Below are 15,552 nucleotides of genomic sequence, written 5' to 3' on the forward strand. Positions count from 1 at the left end.
GTATCCAGATCACACAGCAAAGGGAGATCATACTCTGGGATTCCCAAAGTGGGGCCCCGCTTCCAGGAGGACACTGTCCAGAGCTGACAGGTGGGAGGGTCTAGGGCAGTGGCGTGGGCACAGGCTGGTCCTACTCGAGAAGTTGCCTGTCTGTTTCCAGATCACACAGCAAAGGGTGAAACCTCTGGGATTCCCAAAGTGGGGCCCTGCCTCCAGGAGGACACTGTCTAGAGTTGACAGGTAGATGTGGGAGGGACTAGGGGACTGGGGTGGGCACAGGCTGGGTGCCCTTTTCTCTTCCCAGGGTTCTGGGATTGTGTCTGGCTGCATGGGAAGCTGGGCAGGTATTCAGATGCCAAGGTCACTAAGATCTCTGTGTCGTGAACTTCTTGCCCTGGATGCGAGGGGAAATTACCTTTGCTGTAGAGTCAAGGCCCTGCCTGGGAGGGAAAGGCTTGCACCTTTCAAAGAAAACAAGAAACGGTTGCTGGTTGAGCAGAGGAGACATCCAGGAGAAACAGCAGAGGTGGGGAGGGGAGGTTGGTCCCTCTGTCTCCATGTCCCCAGGGCCTCCTGTTGTCATGACCACAGGGAGCTCTGGGCCATCACTCCCATGGTTTCCTCTGGCATAACCTGGATAGGTTGTAACCTTCAAAGTGACCTGAATGTTAAGAGAGAACCAGAAAGAAACAAACAGAAACAACACAACCTAAAAACGCACAGGTACCACGGACCCGGCATCCGGTTCCTCCATGGTGGCACGTTTATGGGGACCCTGAGCCTGGGTCCGTCCCATGTCCTGTCTGAGGGCCTTGCCCTCTGGAATGCCTTTCTGACTCTTAGGACCATTCCCCTCCTGCTCCCTTGTAAAGTGGGTTCCCAGGCCACAGACCAGTAGGAAAAAAATGATGGGTAGCTGGCCAAGCAAGCAACTTCTCTGTGCCTGGTCTTCTCATCTACAGAATGGAGATAATCACAGTACTTATGTCGTAAGCGTTGTTTGAGAATCACATGGATTAATATACGAAGAGTACTTAGAATGGCAGCAGGCACATAGTAAGCAGCATGTGAAAGTAGCCATGATGACGGTGATGAAGATGAAGGTGACAATAAATCGTCCTCCAAACTGAAGGACCCTCCCTGTGGCCAGGCAAAGAGATGCCCTCTCCCAGAAGAAGGCATGCTCTACCCAGGGCTCCGGGCGTGGGTTCTGGGGCTTTCAGACCCACCATCCCTACCCAGACCCTCTAAGGCAAGACCCAATGTGTGCATTAGGGCCCCTAGGAATCTTTAAGTCCTTCACACAGATATTTTAAATATTATCTGTTCACATTATTTTAAAGATGAAGCTCAGTGTTTCAGGGGAGAGAGGAGAGTGGTGGTTCAGACAGCAGTGCTGAAACTCTTCCATCAGAACAAGAGCTGGACAGTGGGCCTTGCTTACATGGCATCATCTCAGCTACTTATTGTCCCTAGACAGTGTCCCAAGTGGAGTCTCACCCCATCCCAACATCCTGTTAAAGCATCCTCTCAGCCTATACTGTGTTCTCTCCAGAAGGTGCTCTAGTTGTCCAGAATTTTCCATCTGGTTCCATTTCCAGGGATGTTAAATCCTATGATAACATCAGCTGGCACCCTGCTAGGTGGGACTGGATGTGCATCCTTTATTCTGCTCAGAATAAGGAAAGCACCCTGGCTTTGAAGTGAGAGGACCAGGCTTGGGTCTTGACCCTACCACTTTGCATCTGGAGAAGCTGAGAGAAGAAAGCCAGGGCTTAGTTGCCAGTTGTGCTGTTTCAACCTCACAGCCCTTTGAAGGGAGGTTTGCTGGGTGCATTTTCCAGAAGAGCGGATGTAACAGACTCAGATCACAGTTACTGACTTAGTCAACAGCCACGAGCATCTTCCGGGCTGGGGTCTGAGGCCCTGGCAAGGCCATTAGAGTGGAATGTGATGGAAATGACAAAGCCTGTTCTGCAGATCCCAGCCTCATGTGAGCAAGGATGTTGATGAATGTTGTCAAAGGTTCTGAGGAAACAGCCCTCGAGTGGGACTAGCAAACTTGAGGGCCAGTCCTCCCTCTACTACAAAATCACCAGGAGAGCCTGGACAAATCTTTTTCCTCCCTGACCTCGAGTTAGTCTACCTGTGCAGTTATAATCGCTCCTTTCCCACTTTATGCTTCTCTAGTGCTTGTGTCAGCTGTGTCTAGACTAGATATGCTTATCTAGCCAGCTGTGTCCAACTGTGGGACCACATGGACTGTAGCCCACCAGGCTTCTCTATCCATGGAATTTTCCAGGCAAGAATACTGTAGGAGTGGGTTGCCATTTCCTCCTCCAGGGGATCTTCCTGCTCCAGGAATCAAACCTGTGTCACTTGCTTCTTCTGCATTGGTAGGCAGATTTTTTACCACTAGCGCCACCTAGAAAGCCCTGTTTATCTAAGGACTTTTTCCATAATTTTCTCCTCTTTTGACAAACCAGATGGTCCCTTCCAAGGCAGCTCGGGAGACAGCATAGGATGTGCTGCCCCAAAAACTTGCTTCAAATCCCGGCCCTGCTGCACACGATCTGGGTGTACTCCAGAGCTTCACCCCTCATCCAGGAGTGGGCATAAGCAGCACCCTCTTGTATGAGCTTTAATTTACAATAAGTGAGGTAAAGTGCTCGTGGGAGATGTTCTATAAACAGTGGCTACTTGACACTTTCTGGAGTCTTTCCCCAACCTGCGTTCTAGAGCAGCTATTCCTGGGACCTTGCAGGAAGCCCCCCTCCCACTTCTTCTGTGCTCCGGGAAACCCTTTAGGGACAGGGGTTGAGAGCTCCCTAAAGACTTTGTCAGGATTGTTCACTGCTGTGCCCCAGAGTCTAGGACAGAGCTGGACACATAATAAGATGCTCAGTAAGTGTCTATTAGAAGTAAGGAAGGCAGGGAAGAGGGAAGGAAGTGAGGAGGATGGAGGAGACGACCCTGATATCTCAGACTTAGGTTGCCAGGGGTTGAGAGCAGCTTGGAAATACTGGTTCTACCCTAGGAGGACATCAAGGTGGGGTACAGAGCAGGTGTGCCTGGGACTCTCCCAGGGGTGCCTTAAAGGTAGACTCTGTTGATGCCAGGGAAGCCCCTCCTATCCCATGCCCCCCACCCTGGCCTCGTGCCTGCCTGGCCAGCGCTTAGATACCCTTGCCTCACGTGAGCCCCAGAGAGGGCAGTGCTACACAAGAGGCTTCCTGTCTTCCAGAGAAAGCTATAGATTCCTCCATGCGCTGCCCATCTCTGTCCTTAATGCCAGCGATTGGTTTTACGCCTGCGAGCAGCTAAGAGGGCAGCGCTGAGAATGAGCTTTGTAACTAGCCCTGCTGTGCCCACAGAGTGGCCACTGCTCTGCTCACATCGCCAGGACAGGCTTTCCTGCTCCTCCTTCTCCAATAGGTAGTGGCCCAAGTCGTACCTCCCTGTTTTGACTCTGTCCCCAGGGATGGAGCTGCTCCAAGCTTCCACAGCTGCTAGGGTAGCCTGCTAAGTGAGTGTGTGTGTCTGTATGGGTAAAGGGGAGTTATGGGGTGGGGGTGTGCATGCGGGGTGTGAGTGTGTGTGTCAGACGAAAGAAGGGTGCAAAATGCTTGTGTCACAAGCTGGACTTCTGGTTCTGCACTGAACCAGGGATGATTTATTACACGTCTTCCCCAGCACGTTCTGTTCTTCTGAAAGCTTCCCCCTCTTTCATTCTCCAAGTGCAGCGAGAAGCAGAAATGTCTTCACTGTTTCATAATCACATCCTCACTGTTGTTCTTCACAGACACTGAGTCTCAACTCTGTGTCATACCCCATGCTGGGCACTGAAGGAGCAGCCCAGCCCCCCACCCCCAGACACCTGGGCCAGGGCCAGGCCAGAAACTGAGCTGGAAGGCCTCGGGCGAGTCCCCACCCTTTTCTGGGGCAGTTTCCCCATTGGTAACATGAGAGTCGTAAGGTTTTCACACAGAGGTTTTACAGATGAAGGTTCAAAGCTGAAGCACTTGTGTAATTTCATCTGCTTTCTTCTACCAAACTTCTTGGCATAGAATGCGTGGCCTTACCTGTCTAGGAGGAGGGGTGACCCAGGCAAGGACCTCGGACACCCAAAGCACAACTCCCCATGGCAGAAAGCTGCCCCTTTTCTCCCCAGGCTGGAGACCCATCACTGAGACCTATCAGACCTCAGCTGAGCCCATCACCCCAGGAGACCCAGCTCTGGTGCATGAGCCAGTATCCTCTGCCGTTCACCCTTTATGTTGGTTTGTCTCCAGGTGGTGGGCGAGTGGAAATTCAGCAGGATTCACTGTGACATCTTTGTCACCTTGGACGTCATGATGTGCACAGCCAGCATCCTGAACCTGTGTGCCATCAGCATTGACAGGTGAGCCCAGCCAGGGCGGGAGAGGTGACCCAGACCATTCACCGTGTGGGCTGCCCTGCCTCTCCTGCAGGGTTAGGCTCTATCCACGATGCTGAACGGCTGGCTGTGTGCCCGAGTCCATGTGTCTGTATGCATGTGTGTCTGACTGGCAGAGGACAGACCTCATAAAGGGAGGTGTGTGTGGACAACGATGCTACCAAGAATCCCTGGGCAGAGATCAGCATAGAAGACAAAGCGCTCGACCTGACTGCAGGAGACCCTATCACTTCTTACTTATGTGACCTTGGGCAGATTGTGGATGTTCTTAGAACCCGAGTTTCATTGTCTAGAAACCAAGATGATGACACCTGCCCATGTGTGACTCTACCACCAGTTGAACGTTTTGTGTCCTGCACAGGGCACCTAGCCAAGGGGACTCAGGCTCTGCTCATTTTGCTAAGTTCTACATTTGGAGTCTTTTACTAATTTGCACATACAAGTCATATGGGCTTCCAAAAGCCCTGGCTCTCTGCCCTTCACAGGATTCTTGGAAGATGAATGGAGCTGATGTCAGAGAAGTGCTGAGCAGAACCATGTGTGGCATCATAAACAATTATTGTTGTTATTCTTTTCTGCTGAATGAGACCTAATCCTTGCTTTATGGGGCCCAAGTACCAATCCATCAATAAACACTTCTACCCTCCATGGGCCCAGCACAGGTGCCGCAGGTGCAGTTTCAAAGGTGCAAAGACCCTGGCCATGGCCCCTCAAGAAACCTAAAATCCAAGCAGGGAGACTGGAGTGGTAGACACAGTCTAGGATTGAATGGTAGCCTGTCAGTCATTAAGCACTTGATGAGTGTCACCAACTTCCTTGCTAAGTCTGGGACAGGAAAGGGTTGATTTAGGGTAAACAGCAGGGAGACCAATTTTCCACTCCCCAAAGTGGGGTGTCTCTGTGGAGTGAGGAGTCCCTGGGCCTGCGCCCCAGACTCAGGGGCCACACTCTGTGCCCTTGCAGGTACACAGCCGTGGCCATGCCCATGCTCTACAACACACGTTACAGCTCCAAGCGCCGAGTCACGGTCATGATAGCCATCGTCTGGGTCCTGTCCTTCACCATCTCCTGCCCGATGCTCTTCGGACTCAACAACACAGGTGAGTCCTGCCTCTGTCCTCCTGGGGCTCAGCTGAACCCTGAGGGAGCTGAACCCTGGTGTGGATATGGGTGGTGGCCCACCAGGAGCCTGTTCACCACCTTGGACTGAAGCCAGGCTGAGTCTCCTGGGTCAAGGTGACTCAGGTCTCCTGGATTGTTCCTGGTAAGGTCAGAGAGGAAAAATGGCTTGGAGCACAATGGTGTTGGGTGAGGAATGGGGATAATGTTTTGGGAGGATGCCTGGTGATTTTCAACTTTGTTTATTAAATTGGAGCCGACCAGACAGCCTGGCAGACTGCATGTCTGTGCCTGTCTGTATGTGTGTACCCAGGGTGGGAGGCTGCTGGGCCTCCATCACCCCTGATAATGAAGCTGCAGCCCCAAGGGCTGGCCAAACCCAGGCCAGGCCTGAGCCACCTGGAGCAGAAAAGGTAGAAGAAAGTAAGAGCCCATTGTGAGCGGGTCCTGTGTGAAGCAGTCAGGAGCATCTCAGACAGAGAAGGCACAGCCCCCATGAGGGAGGTGACATAATGCCAGCGTGCCTCTGGAGACCATTACTGAACAGGACACAAGGAAGACTCAAAAGCATGTGGTTCAAAATCTAAGTGTTGTGGGAATTTCAAGAAGCAGGAATGGGGCTAAACGTGCTTGAATTAATCTGGAAAGAGGCCCTGGGAGACAGCACAGTCATCTGCCAGATCTGACAGGGAACTTGGAAAGACAGTGGAACAACAGGTTCAGCAGAGGACCAAGTTGTTTTGTTCCTAAAATTAAAAGGTATCAGATCTACGCGCGCGGCCCCCCCCCCCCCCCCCGCCACTCCATGGGAAAGCTACAGTAATAATCTACTTTTTAAAAATTATTTTCTCCTATTATTTTTTCAAAAAAAAAAAAAACCCGTGGCTCCACTTGTGCAGTCCTGAACGACAAAACAAATGAGGAAGCAATGGAAAGGCTTGGAAGCAGCTTTTTGTTCATGGTTGTTTTTAATACTCTGATTTTCGCATTTGTTTACATCTAACGCTTCCAGGCCACCTTAGGCATCTAGTCCTACTCTCTGTAACATTGCTCCTTGGCGGCAGGAAGGCACTGTAGCCCCAGGTTGGGGGGCTTCGCTGACGCACCCATCCCCGGGGCTTTCTTCCCCCTCCCCCAGACCAGAATGAGTGCATCATCGCCAACCCCGCCTTCGTGGTCTACTCCTCCATCGTTTCCTTCTACGTGCCCTTCATCGTCACCCTGCTGGTCTACATCAAGATCTACATCGTCCTCCGCAGGCGGCGCAAGCGCGTCAGCACCAAGCGCAGCAGCCGGGCTTTCCGCGCCAACCTGAAGGCCCCGCTCAAGGTCCCGAGACCCCCGGGAAGAGGCGGGTGGGGGGGAGGGCTGGAGTCCAGGCTGAAGGGGCCACGAGGAGGGCAGATTTCAGAGCTGGGGCCTCAGTGGGCAGCTTGAGTCTCCAGGACGGGGAGGTGGGGAGGGGGTGGAGACCACCGGGGAGGAAACCTTTGTCGGAGCGCAGCAGCTCTTGGCGCCTGGCTTGCTCCTCTCCTCTGCTTTCCTTCCTCTTCCTTCGCTCACTCTAGCCTTCCATCTCCTTTTCCGGCCCTCGGATGCCTTCATCCCATCTTCTTTTCTGTGCTCCGTCCTCTTATGCTCAAACCTCCCTCTGCTCACCTGCTCTCACCTGCTTCCCTCCTCTGCCCCCTTTGCATTTCTACCCTGTGTCTTGTGACTTCTTTCCCACCCCACACCCCCCACTCAGCCCTGCCAGAGGAAGATGGTATGTGGGCACAGAAGGAATAAGAGCTTGGGGCTTAGACACATCATGTTCAAATCCTGGCACTGCCGCTTTTTTGCTGAGTGACCTTGGGCAAGTTGCTTAACCTCTCTGAGCCTCAGTCTTCTCATCTGTTAAATGTGAATCAGAATACCATTCTCACAGGGCGGTCTTGAGGATTCAGTGTGAGAGGGACTGGGCATGCCCGGTAGGGTGCCAGAGCCTTAGCAGGTGCCACGTAAAAGTCAGAGTTCTGTTGTCCCTCCTCCTGCCCACCTCGTCGCATCACACTACCGACCTTCAACCTTGCCTTAGTTGCCTCCTCAGGCCCCACCCTCCTAATCTCTGCCCTTCTCTGAGCTCCCATGCCCAGTCTGACTACCCTGCATTGGGTTTCTGTCCCCACCCCCCTCCCCATCATGACCCATGTACTGGCTCACTCCACAGGGCAACTGTACTCACCCTGAGGACATGAAACTCTGCACCGTTATCATGAAGTCTAATGGGAGTTTCCCAGTGAACAGGCGGAGAGTGGTAAGTGTTCAGGTCAGGGACCCAGAGCCCGGTCTGTCTGCCTCCAGGGAAATGACCTGCCATGATTCTCAGAGACCTCACCAGTTGGTCTGAGGGACAAGCCCCTCCCAGGACCCCCCACGTTGCCTCAGCTGAGGCCAGGCTCACCACACACGCTTGTAAGCAGGCATGGAGCAAGACAGCTCAATTAATTCTACAGGGCACAGAGAAGTACCCGTAGTGCAAGGAGGTGGATGGGAGAAAGCACTTGGCCATATAACAATAATATTAATGGCCATGCCCATTAATTGAACACCTACCATCTTCCTATTTTCTCATCAAATCCTCACAGCAACCCTGAGAGGTAAGTCTTATTGATCTTATGGATCTTCATTTTACAGAAGACGAAACAGAGGCTCAGAGAGGTTAGGTAACTCACCCAAGACTAAACAGTTAGCGAGAGAGTGAATAGCTGAGCCCAGACCTAAGTGACTCTCTGAAACCCATGCCCATGTTCTTTTTACTTGCACAAACCGCCTGACAGACAGGCAGGTCTGGGGGCCTGAGGCTGGGAGCTGGTGGAGGGAGGGAGGGAGCAGAGCACTCGGGGATCACAGTGCAGTGCAGCCTGTAATTAGAGCCCAGAAACCCAGAATCCCAGCAGTCCCAGGCTTTGCCCAGGGATAGTAGCACCGGGGTCCAAGCAGCAGATGTCCCTTCCCCCAGCATGAGCAGAGGATGGGGGCTAGGGAACATGTGGAGAACTGTACACCGAGTCCAGGTCAGGTGTCTTCAGCAAGCAGGGCCACTGCTTGTCACCTGAACAGTTGATGTTCACCTGCAAGGGCAGGACTCCAAGGACCCATTTGAGAGCAAGGATCAGGGCACAGTGAGGCTGCATTTCAGAAGCTCAGGCTGAGCCCCCAAAGCCTGGAATAAGGGGGCATGGGGAAGGACCTGGGAGGCCATGAAGACCTGAGGTCAGGGCCCTCCAAATCAGCCCAGCAGGGAAGATGTGGGGATAGATGGGTTCATCATTCGGCACCTCCAGCAGTCTAGCAGGAGAAGTGGAGCTCACCTGTGAGTGCTGGTGCAAGTGCCTTGGGTTAGCTGGGGCGGGGAGAACAGGGTGCCCTCTCTGTAGTTAGAACATGAGCTCCTGGAGAGGCAGGCATCAAATGTCAGTCACTAACTTACTCTCAGCATCCAGCTTGGCTCCTGGCACCTGGCTGGCACTCAGCAAGTATTGCTCAGCACCTGGAAGAGAAGTGCCTGGGCCTGAAGCCCCCACAGTGTAGTAGTGGGGTCACTGAAGCTGCTTGAGGATTGCTCCAGGGAGGGGCTGGAGGTGACCTGGCAGGTGGGGGCTGGGTCATGGGCCCTGGGTCCTGTACCCACCCAGCCCTGGCCTCCCAGTGACCATCCCCCTTGCCTCTCTGGCAGAGGGACCCTGGGGTGCTTGTAGGAGTCTTCAGAGGGAGATACGGGAGTCTGGGTGAGGCCAGGTGAGGTCAGGTGAGGCTGGGGTGGCCGAAGGCTGAGAGCTTGCCTGGCTCCACCCAGTGCTCTCCGCCTCTGTGCAGGAGGCTGCCCGCCGAGCCCAGGAGCTAGAGATGGAGATGCTCTCCAGCACCAGCCCGCCCGAGAGGACCCGGTACAGCCCCATCCCCCCCAGCCACCACCAGCTGGCCCTCCCCGACCCATCCCATCACGGCCTCCACAGCACACCCGACAGCCCCGCCAAACCACAGAAGAACGGGCATGCCAAAGACCACCCCAAGATTGCCAAGATCTTTGAGATCCAGTCCATGCCCAATGGCAAAACCCGGACCTCTCTCAAGACCATGAGCCGCAGGAAGCTCTCCCAGCAGAAGGAGAAGAAGGCCACCCAGATGCTCGCCATTGTTCTCGGTGAGTTGGTCCTGGCCTCTGGCCACAGCCTGGCCTGCCAACCCTGGCTGGGCGACGGACGCAGCAGTGTAGGCCCCCTTACCTGCCATCACTCCCTAACCAAGGCTGGTAGGTCACAGGACTGGCACTTTTCAGGCACAGGTCAAACCCAACTGCATACCTCACTAGGTAGATGCTATAATTATGCTCATTTTAAAGATGGGGAAATTGAGCTTCAGAGAGCTTGTGTAACTTGATCAAAGAGGATGCATGATTTAAACTCAGGCAGCATTCTTGCCTGGAGAATCCCATGGACAGAAGAGCCTGGCAGGCTACAGTCCATAGGGTTGCACAGAGTCAGGACACCAGTGAAGCAACTTAGCACACATACAAGCACATGCCGATTCTCGAATCTGAACTTGACCAGTGTACCATTGTGGCTCTGAGAACCTAGTGACCCTGAGCAAGTCACTTCTCTCAATCTCCTTGTCAGCAGAGTAGACTGCCTCTCAGGGTTGTTGTGGTCATCAAGTGATGCACGGTGGTGAAAGCATTTTACAACCGCAAGTCAGTACCGTTCACTGTTGTTAATGCTGCAATTGTTGAGGAATCAGGAAGTTTACTTGCCTCAACCAAGACCCAGTGGAACCAACGCTGTGAACAATTAAAGGAGCAGTGAGGGACCCGGCTCCCCCACTACCCGCCCCCAGACCCCCCTCCCCCCCCCCCCCCACCCCCCCCCCCCACCCCCCAGCTAAATGAGGGTGAGTGAGACAAGGCTTTTGGGCGTGAGCTTTGGTGCCTGGGCGGGGCTGCAGCAAGCGATCCGGGTCCAGGTCCCCCACCCCCTCCCCCACCCGGTGCACCCTCGGGCCCCGCCGCTCCCGCCCCGCGCCGGGCCCCCTGACAGCCGCCCTCTCGCCCAGGCGTGTTCATCATCTGCTGGCTGCCCTTCTTCATCACCCACATCCTGAACATACACTGTGACTGCAACATCCCGCCCGTGCTCTACAGCGCCTTCACGTGGCTGGGCTACGTCAACAGCGCCGTGAACCCCATCATCTACACCACCTTCAACATCGAATTCCGCAAGGCCTTCCTGAAGATCCTACACTGCTGACCCTGCTGCCTACCTGCACAGCAGCCCGCCTCTCCCCTTCCCTGCCCCGCGGCCCCGCCTGGGGCCCCGGGAGCCGCGGGCAAGGGGGGCAGGGCAGCCTCGGCCATGTCCTCGCCCGCGGGCCCTGCAGTGTTAGCTCGGCTCCCGCCCCGCAACGCCCGTGCACCTTGGAGCGGCGGGGGTCAGCGCTAGAGAGCGAGCGAGGCGCCACGGGCGGACCCCGGGCTCAGGGGCAGCTCACGGGGCCCCCCGCCCACTCCCTGACCCTCTCTCCTTGGCACCAAAGACGCAGCTGCCTTCTCCGACCTTTCTCTGGGGCTCTGGGGTTGCGGGGCCAGTGTCGAGGCTCGGAGGCCTGGTTTTCACAGGCCGAGCCGGAGCGGGCGGTGGGGAGGGGTGAACAGTCACAGCCCCCCAGGGCCCACACCTGAGAAGCCAGAACTCTGGCCACGGCCCCAGGCAGTGTCAGGCCTGGGAGACCCGCGTACACCCCAGGTCTGGACGGACCCCAGAGAAGCCGAAGCCCAAACTCCTCACCCCTTCTCCCATCTGGCCTGGCAGAAGCCGCTCAGTTATCCGCAGCAGTGGTCCTGATCCCAGCCCCGCCCACCAGGAGGTTTCCACGCCCCTGAGAGGGAGGAGCCCCGGTCTCCAAGGGCCTGGGGTGGGGATGGTCTGTGTGGACAGGACCACCGCACCCCAAGCCCGCTTGGCTGACGGAGACGGGTACAGCCCTTCTCTTAGCAAATGCTGGGCCAGCGGGGGCTCCGGCAGAGAAGGGGGACTCCGGCAGAGAAGGCGGGCTTGTCACATGTCTGTGGCTGGGGTTGGAGGTGTCTGGGGTCCTTGTGGGGGGCCTGCCACCCTCTGCCACAAGCCACTGTCCTTTTCTCTTCCTCTCGCCTCTTCGCAGTCCCATCCCCTTTATCTGTTGCCTCTGCCTTAGAGGGGCCCACGGCTGAGCGGCTGCTGAAGGGAGAGGGGCAGCCTCTCCTCTTGGGGGGGGCCCCCAGGCCCCACACTCTGTAACATCACCACACATGCTCCACACTAATAAAACTTTGACAAGAGTCCCCTCCAGGCTCCCTCGGGCGGGGGGTGCAGTGTCCCCTCCGTCCTCTGCATCGGGTGTGGCCAGGGCTCTGTGCGTGCAGGGATGCGAGCTGGAGAGACCCTGGGGTGGGGGGGGGCCCTGACACCATCAGAGGGACAGGACTGGGTGCTGGGGGGGTGGCAGAGGAGCACAGGGGCTCTGCTGGGAGGACCAGGAGAAGAGGTGCGTGCCTGTGTGTGTCCCCCTCATCCCGGCCCCTCCTCCCCAGTGGACCTGCGCTCAGTGCGGCTGTGGGGTGGCCCTGTGCTTCCACTGTGGGCAGGATGGGGGCAGAACATTTCCAGTGGGAATCGTGTGGAGTCCCCAGGGTTCCCTAAAGCACCAGAGCCGCAGGGCAAGCCAGGCTGCCCCCTGCCCTTCGCCTCCTCTCTCCAGGTCCGAGCACCTCTGCAGGCTCAGGTTTCAGCCCTGCTCACCCACCAGGGCAGACAAGGCTTCTGGAAACAGTGGCCTTTGAGGTGCAGCCCTGCCCGGGTCTGTGTCTGCGCCTTGCCCTGTTTGGTATCAGGACCCACTTACTGCATGACATGGCCTGGTGTCCTCCTGGCCTCCAGACCAGTCACAGCTCCGAGCCTTCCGGGGCCATGACTTGGCATTGACCCAACAACAGAAGTTTGGCTTTTTAAAAATGAAATATAAGTCAAGCCAGTGAAGGAGGAATATTCTTACCACCTTGAGAATAACAGCGGTGGTAACAAACAAGGTGCTGGCACCCACGGGCTCAGGCTCCTGGGAGCTGTCAGGGCATAATTTGCATGCTAAATACAATATTTTTAGCACCAAAAGTTTGGAACACTTGACTTGCCCTGAACACTTAATTATGGACTTTGATCTTCTCCCTGAACCTGAACATAGTACTAAGCCCTGGGAGAGGCTTCTGTCCCCAGAACACCCGATTCCAGAAGATGAGCAGAGCAGGCTCCTAGTCTAGCTCAGGGGAGGGGGTCGATAACCCAGCCACCCCCTCCTGGGAAAGGCATTAGGCCCCCAAGGGGGCTAGAACCCTCAGGGACCTCTCAGCTCTGTTACCCACCCGGGAGTCAAGGCACATGCATGAGGGCACGTGCACACACACACGTGCGCACACACATGCACACACACATGCGCACACGCACATGTTCACACACACGTGCGCACACACATGCACACACACACATGTGCACACACACGCACACACAGTCTATGAATGATCTTGACCCGGAACAGGAGCTTAAAAACTCCTGTTATCATTAGAAATCTTAGGGGGTCACACAGAGTGGAAGAGATGACAAAAGGACGGAGTGAGAAAAAGAGAGGAGGGAGGGAGGGAGGAAAGAAGGAGAGAGGGGAGGGAGGGAGGGAGGGAAGGTAGCCTGAGAGCAGGCTGGGGAGAGCACTGACAGAAGAGGGGAAGAGGGCAGGCAGGGGTGGGAGGCGGGGCGGGGAAAGCTGCCCACAGCTGTCACGAAGCTTCAAGTCTTTGTGCCAGACAGCAGATTGACAGCTGGAGTGGGCAGGGGGAGGGCTGGGCTCCACCTCCTCCCCCCTCAGTGCTTCGGGGGCAAAGGGATGGCGGGGGACCCAGGAGCACAAGGTGGAAGGGGGCGGCCCAGACTCTGGCTGTCTCCTTTGCCCCGATCAGCGAGGGCAGAAGGGAGCCCCAGGCTGGGCATAGGACCCCTCTGATTTTCTCTTTCCTGGCCATTCCCCTGTGCTTCTGCCTCCATGCCAGTCTTTGTCTGTAGAATGCCTTTTAATCAAAGGATCATTGATCTGCCTTTATGGAACACGGAGTCTGCATGCCGGAGCGCCCTCCCCCAGAGTGCAGCCAGGAAGCACCACTTAATGCAGAAGCCTTCCTGGTCAGGCACGGTGGGGCACAGTGCAGCCATCCTCTCAGATGTCTGCTTGTGGCCGCGAGTCTCCAAAGCTTCAGTCCTTTATTCATCCCCTGCTGGGCTCTGGAGGAGGTCCAGGTGGCCATGGGCTCAGGAGATGTCCCAGGAATTGAAGAGGTGGTAGTGCAGGATAAACTGCATCCATTCATCCATCCATCCACCCAGCATGGTCTTACTCGGTGAATATTCACTGAGCAATTGTTTATGGTACTCCAGACCCTGAGTGCAGTGCTAGGAATGAGCAGTGAAGAAGGGGGTTACCATCCCTGCTTTTGCAGAGTTCACAATCCAGTGGACGTCGGGTGTTAGCCCAACAATCACACAACGGTGGTGAAAGCTCTGGGGAGGGTCCTGGCTGGGTGTGGCGACCACTGTCACGGGCGTGCAATGCCCAGCCCCGTGACACTCTTTACCTAGATGACGAGGGCGACTCGGGAGGTAGCAGCCCCAGGGTGCCTTGACCCCGGAGCAAATAGGTAGGGAGCTGGGGAGCGCAGGAAGTCTGATGGCAGAGAACTTCCTCGATGGTGGGGTGGAGGCCCCTGGAAGCGACTGCACATTCTGCTCCGGGTGGGCTCAGAACAGCCCACAGCAGTCAGCTGCCTGCACCCAGGGGCTTTGAGGACTAGTGTGCTTTGGGGGTCTTTCCGGGGGGCCCACCTACCTGGGTTGCCTTTCCACACCACCCCTGTCCTGCGGATGTGTGGCCCCGCCTGTGCCCCCCTGCCTCTCCACCCTCCTGGGCCCCAGGACCCAGGCTGTGTCCGTGGCTTTAGCAGACACCTCTGCCTCACATGCTGTCCTCCCTCCTTGTGACCCTCGGTGCTCAGTCCATATGACCCCCAATTACAGAGGAGAGACCTTTCAAATAGGGAGGGTGGTTGTCAGGGGTCAAGGCTGGCCTTTGAGCCCAGGCCTTTCAACTCTGCATCTGATGTTATTCATCCAGCCCCTTCCCTGACCAGCCCTGAGTGAAGCTAGGAGAAGGCACTGTAGTCAGGAAAAAAATTTTTTTAAACAGGAGAGAGAAAAAGAAAACCATGTGGGACCAGACTTTTAGGGTGTGGCCCGCAGGGTGACTGTGAGTAGAACAATGACCATTTGCGCAGCTGGACCACATGAGTATGTGCTGGGGGTGGGCGTGCAGGTTAGGAGGAGCGGGTTTTGGTGGGTTTTCAGTAGCAGTAGGCAGGAGTCTGGGCATCCACGTGACTGAAGGTCCCCTCCTGCCAACCAGGCATCCCTCCCTTGCCTCTGGTTCTGGGGGTTCAAGGGAAGTAGGAAGCTGGAGAGAGTAGACCCTCTTTGCAGAGGGAGACGACGCTGGCTTAGTGGATCTCTGGGGGGCAGGGAGAAGGGGGCACTTGGTAGGATCAGATTCCCACTCCCTCTCCCATCCCAGCTCTGCTACTTGGCAAACAAAGCAAGGTGAACGCTGCTGGGCACAGCCCCCGGCCGGCAGGGCGTCCGGAAAAGACTTTTACATGGTTGGAGGCATGCAGGTCCGAGTCCACAGAAGATGCTGCATGACCACCTCACTTGATGGTGCTTTCTGCCATCTTCACCCAGCTCTGTCTGGAGATGTGTGTGTGAGGCTGGAGAGAGGAAGGCAGACCCCACACCCCCAAACCCCCAAATCTTCAGGGTCAGATGCTAGGAGTCAGATGCTGAGGAAGAAGCCGGGAGTTGGGGGGAGGGAGGTGGTACCAGGTGGCACAT

The 15,552-nt window shown here is 55.9% G+C and overlaps 1 protein-coding gene across 2 annotated transcripts in view; it reads left to right on the top strand.

The window, feature by feature from the left end:
• Positions 1-11,922, top strand: part of DRD2 (dopamine receptor D2) — a 72,800-nt gene extending 60,878 nt beyond the window's left edge. Inside the window, exons 3-8 of one of the 2 annotated variants that reach the window (XM_020911903.2) lie at positions 4,293-4,402; positions 5,402-5,538; positions 6,696-6,886; positions 7,767-7,853; positions 9,416-9,743; positions 10,649-11,922. In XM_020911903.2, the coding sequence (XP_020767562.2) occupies positions 4,293-4,402; positions 5,402-5,538; positions 6,696-6,886; positions 7,767-7,853; positions 9,416-9,743; positions 10,649-10,842 (1,047 nt within the window). In that variant the 3' untranslated portion in view covers positions 10,843-11,922. The remainder of the gene's footprint in view (positions 1-4,292; positions 4,403-5,401; positions 5,539-6,695; positions 6,887-7,766; positions 7,854-9,415; positions 9,744-10,648) is intronic. The other variant, XM_070473565.1, reaches the window with a different exon arrangement.
• The last annotated feature ends 3,630 nt before the right edge of the window (positions 11,923-15,552 follow it).

The sequence above is a fragment of the Odocoileus virginianus genome, chromosome 10, assembly GCF_023699985.2.
Source record: "Odocoileus virginianus isolate 20LAN1187 ecotype Illinois chromosome 10, Ovbor_1.2, whole genome shotgun sequence".
Classification (NCBI taxonomy): domain Eukaryota; kingdom Metazoa; phylum Chordata; class Mammalia; order Artiodactyla; family Cervidae; genus Odocoileus; species Odocoileus virginianus.